At 36.4% G+C, this 1,677-nt stretch overlaps 1 protein-coding gene across 1 annotated transcript; it reads left to right on the plus strand.

Annotated features, from left to right (window-relative positions):
- Positions 1-207: 207 nt before the first annotated feature.
- Positions 208-1,455, plus strand: LOC117102351 (synaptogenesis protein syg-2-like). The gene has a single exon (XM_033242613.1). The coding sequence runs from the start codon at positions 208-210 to the stop codon at positions 1,453-1,455; it is 1,248 nt and encodes a 415-aa protein (XP_033098504.1).
- Positions 1,456-1,677: the final 222 nt, after the last annotated feature.

Here is a 1,677-nt window from a genome sequence, read left to right on the forward strand (position 1 = left end):
TACAGATTGAGTGCGTCATGCATTGATGCATTGAGATGCATCATGGTGTACTTCTCCAAAGAATTAAATCATTGTACCGTATAAAATATAAACAATTCGCTTACATGAACAACACGACTATATTTCATTGTAAGACACTACTGCACTGAATACCGAAGCTTTAAGGAAGTAGGCCTATGTTATGTTATTGTGTTATTTCAAAACACCATGCACTATATCATCATACTTAACTTATCATTTGGTCTGCTGTGCCTCAGCAAGAAAAGATGGCTGCAATCATTGGTTCTGATTTTTAGTTGTATATTCAGCGTTGGTTGTACTGGATATATTGGTCCTACAGATGTAGCCGTATTTGAGGGGCAGAATGCCTTCCTTGAGTATTTGCCTGGCGACTATGCTTCCTCATGGAATTGGTTTTATAAGCAGCATGGTCAATCATCAGCAATGCTAGTTTTACCTACTGACGGAAAACACGTTACATTTGTTAACGGCATGCGTACGGGAAGTAATTTGACAGTCTTAAATGTGACGAGGGCTGACGATCAGACAAAATATCATTGTGAACGAGGTAGTAAATCTTCTAAATCGGCAACCCTTACAGTCATTACACCTCTTGATACGAATTATCCAAAATGTACCATTACTAACAGCACAGATAATATACATGTTGGAGAAAATGTGGAGATCGTGTGCACTGCCATCGGTGGTATACCAAGACCATCTTTACATTGGTTCAAAAACAATATCAAACTTAATGAAACCGACGATTTTACGTCACAAGATAGTAGTATTACTTACCTGGACATCCTATCAATCTCACTGTCAAATGAGGATAATGGAGTTGAATTCAAATGTAAAGCTGATGGAATATCTGTAGTTGGAAACCAGTCTTGCTCTGTTGTGCCTTTAAGCATCCAACCTAATGTAAGTATAATCGTAAATAAAATGTCATATGATGCTGGAAACTCATTAAACATTACCTGTTTCGGTGAGGGTATTCCACGTATTTCGGAATATAACTGGTTTTTTAACAATAAGCACGTGACGTCATCTCAATCAGTGTTCAATATTATTAAAAATGGTACGATTTTAGAGATTTTAGAACTTCAAACTGAACACTTAGATGCTGAAATAAGATGCAAAGTCAGTATACCATCTGGATTAAGCGCCAATAAAAGCATCATTCTTTCTTTCACCAGCCACGATGCAGCAACTGGTGACTTGATAATTTACATGGTAAGCGGAGCTGTATTATGCCTACTCATTTTACTAGGCCTATTTGTATTTTGTATCAAAACGAAAATTAGGAGGAGTCAAGAAAAAAAGAGCAAAGTGACATCACATTATGCCAATCACAACGTATCGTTGAACCAGACTGAATTTATTGAAATGAATAACGACTTGTACAGCAATGGTGAGCCTCAACCAGAACATCCTGCCAATGCTCGGAAGTAAAAGTGTCGAACATTTCATATATTCCGATGTAAGAGACATCAAACAAAATTAAGTCTTAAGCCCCAAAGAAACATATTCAATGGAAAATAATAGATACAGACCAGACAGAATATACTATTGATATACTACTAGATCTATTGACGACCTTTATCTTGAGCCAAAATTTAAGAATTTAAGAAAGTATAACCCAGATACACAATCAATTGATGGAATAGCTGATTT

The sequence above is a fragment of the Anneissia japonica genome, unplaced genomic scaffold, assembly GCF_011630105.1.
Source record: "Anneissia japonica isolate Jap-2015-1 unplaced genomic scaffold, ASM1163010v1 scaffold2326_len296723_cov167, whole genome shotgun sequence".
NCBI classification, from domain to species: domain Eukaryota; kingdom Metazoa; phylum Echinodermata; class Crinoidea; order Comatulida; family Comatulidae; genus Anneissia; species Anneissia japonica.